Raw genomic sequence first — 545 nt, forward strand, 5'->3', positions numbered from 1 at the left:
AAGGCGTGAGCATGTCTCCGAAGGGAATGCTGTAGGAGCCTCTCTCCACACCAGAGGGAGGTAGGTACCACGAGTGAGGATAAGTCTCATTGGTGTCTGACATGAGGCCGTCATTGATGTCCAGAGGGTCCGTGTACACAAGCACGCCGATCACACCATATGGAGCACCATTGATGGCCTGGATGAAACACACAGCATTAAAAAAAAACAGAAATTTTATCAGACATAATAGTTCAGATTTCTTAAAAAAAATAAAAATAAAAAATTGAAAAAAATTAAAGTTCTAAGAGAAAAAAAGATACTCAAAACCAAATTTCCAAGTAACATTTCTAAAAAAAGAATCAAAAGTTGGAACCTAAAGTTTAGAAGCCTGAAAAAAATCATATCTCTGCAGAAAAATTATTAATTTTAGAAAATAAGTCAATAGATTGACTGCAAGTTAAATATATGAGGAAACAAAAAGTGAAAATTCTTAACTTATGAAAACATTTGCTATATATATATATATATATATATATATAAGAAATAAATGGTTTCTTCCTTTG

At 32.5% G+C, this 545-nt stretch overlaps 1 protein-coding gene across 1 annotated transcript in view; it reads right to left on the reverse strand.

Moving 5' to 3' along the window:
• Nucleotides 1-545, reverse strand: part of naaladl1 (N-acetylated alpha-linked acidic dipeptidase like 1) — an 11,713-nt gene that overhangs the window by 7,612 nt on the left and 3,556 nt on the right. Inside the window, exon 5 of the mRNA XM_036213738.1 lies at nt 3-178. Within this exon, the coding sequence (XP_036069631.1) occupies nt 3-178 (176 nt within the window). The remainder of the gene's footprint in view (nt 1-2; nt 179-545) is intronic.

Source organism: Oryzias melastigma, linkage group LG9 (genome assembly GCF_002922805.2).
Source record: "Oryzias melastigma strain HK-1 linkage group LG9, ASM292280v2, whole genome shotgun sequence".
NCBI classification, from domain to species: domain Eukaryota; kingdom Metazoa; phylum Chordata; class Actinopteri; order Beloniformes; family Adrianichthyidae; genus Oryzias; species Oryzias melastigma.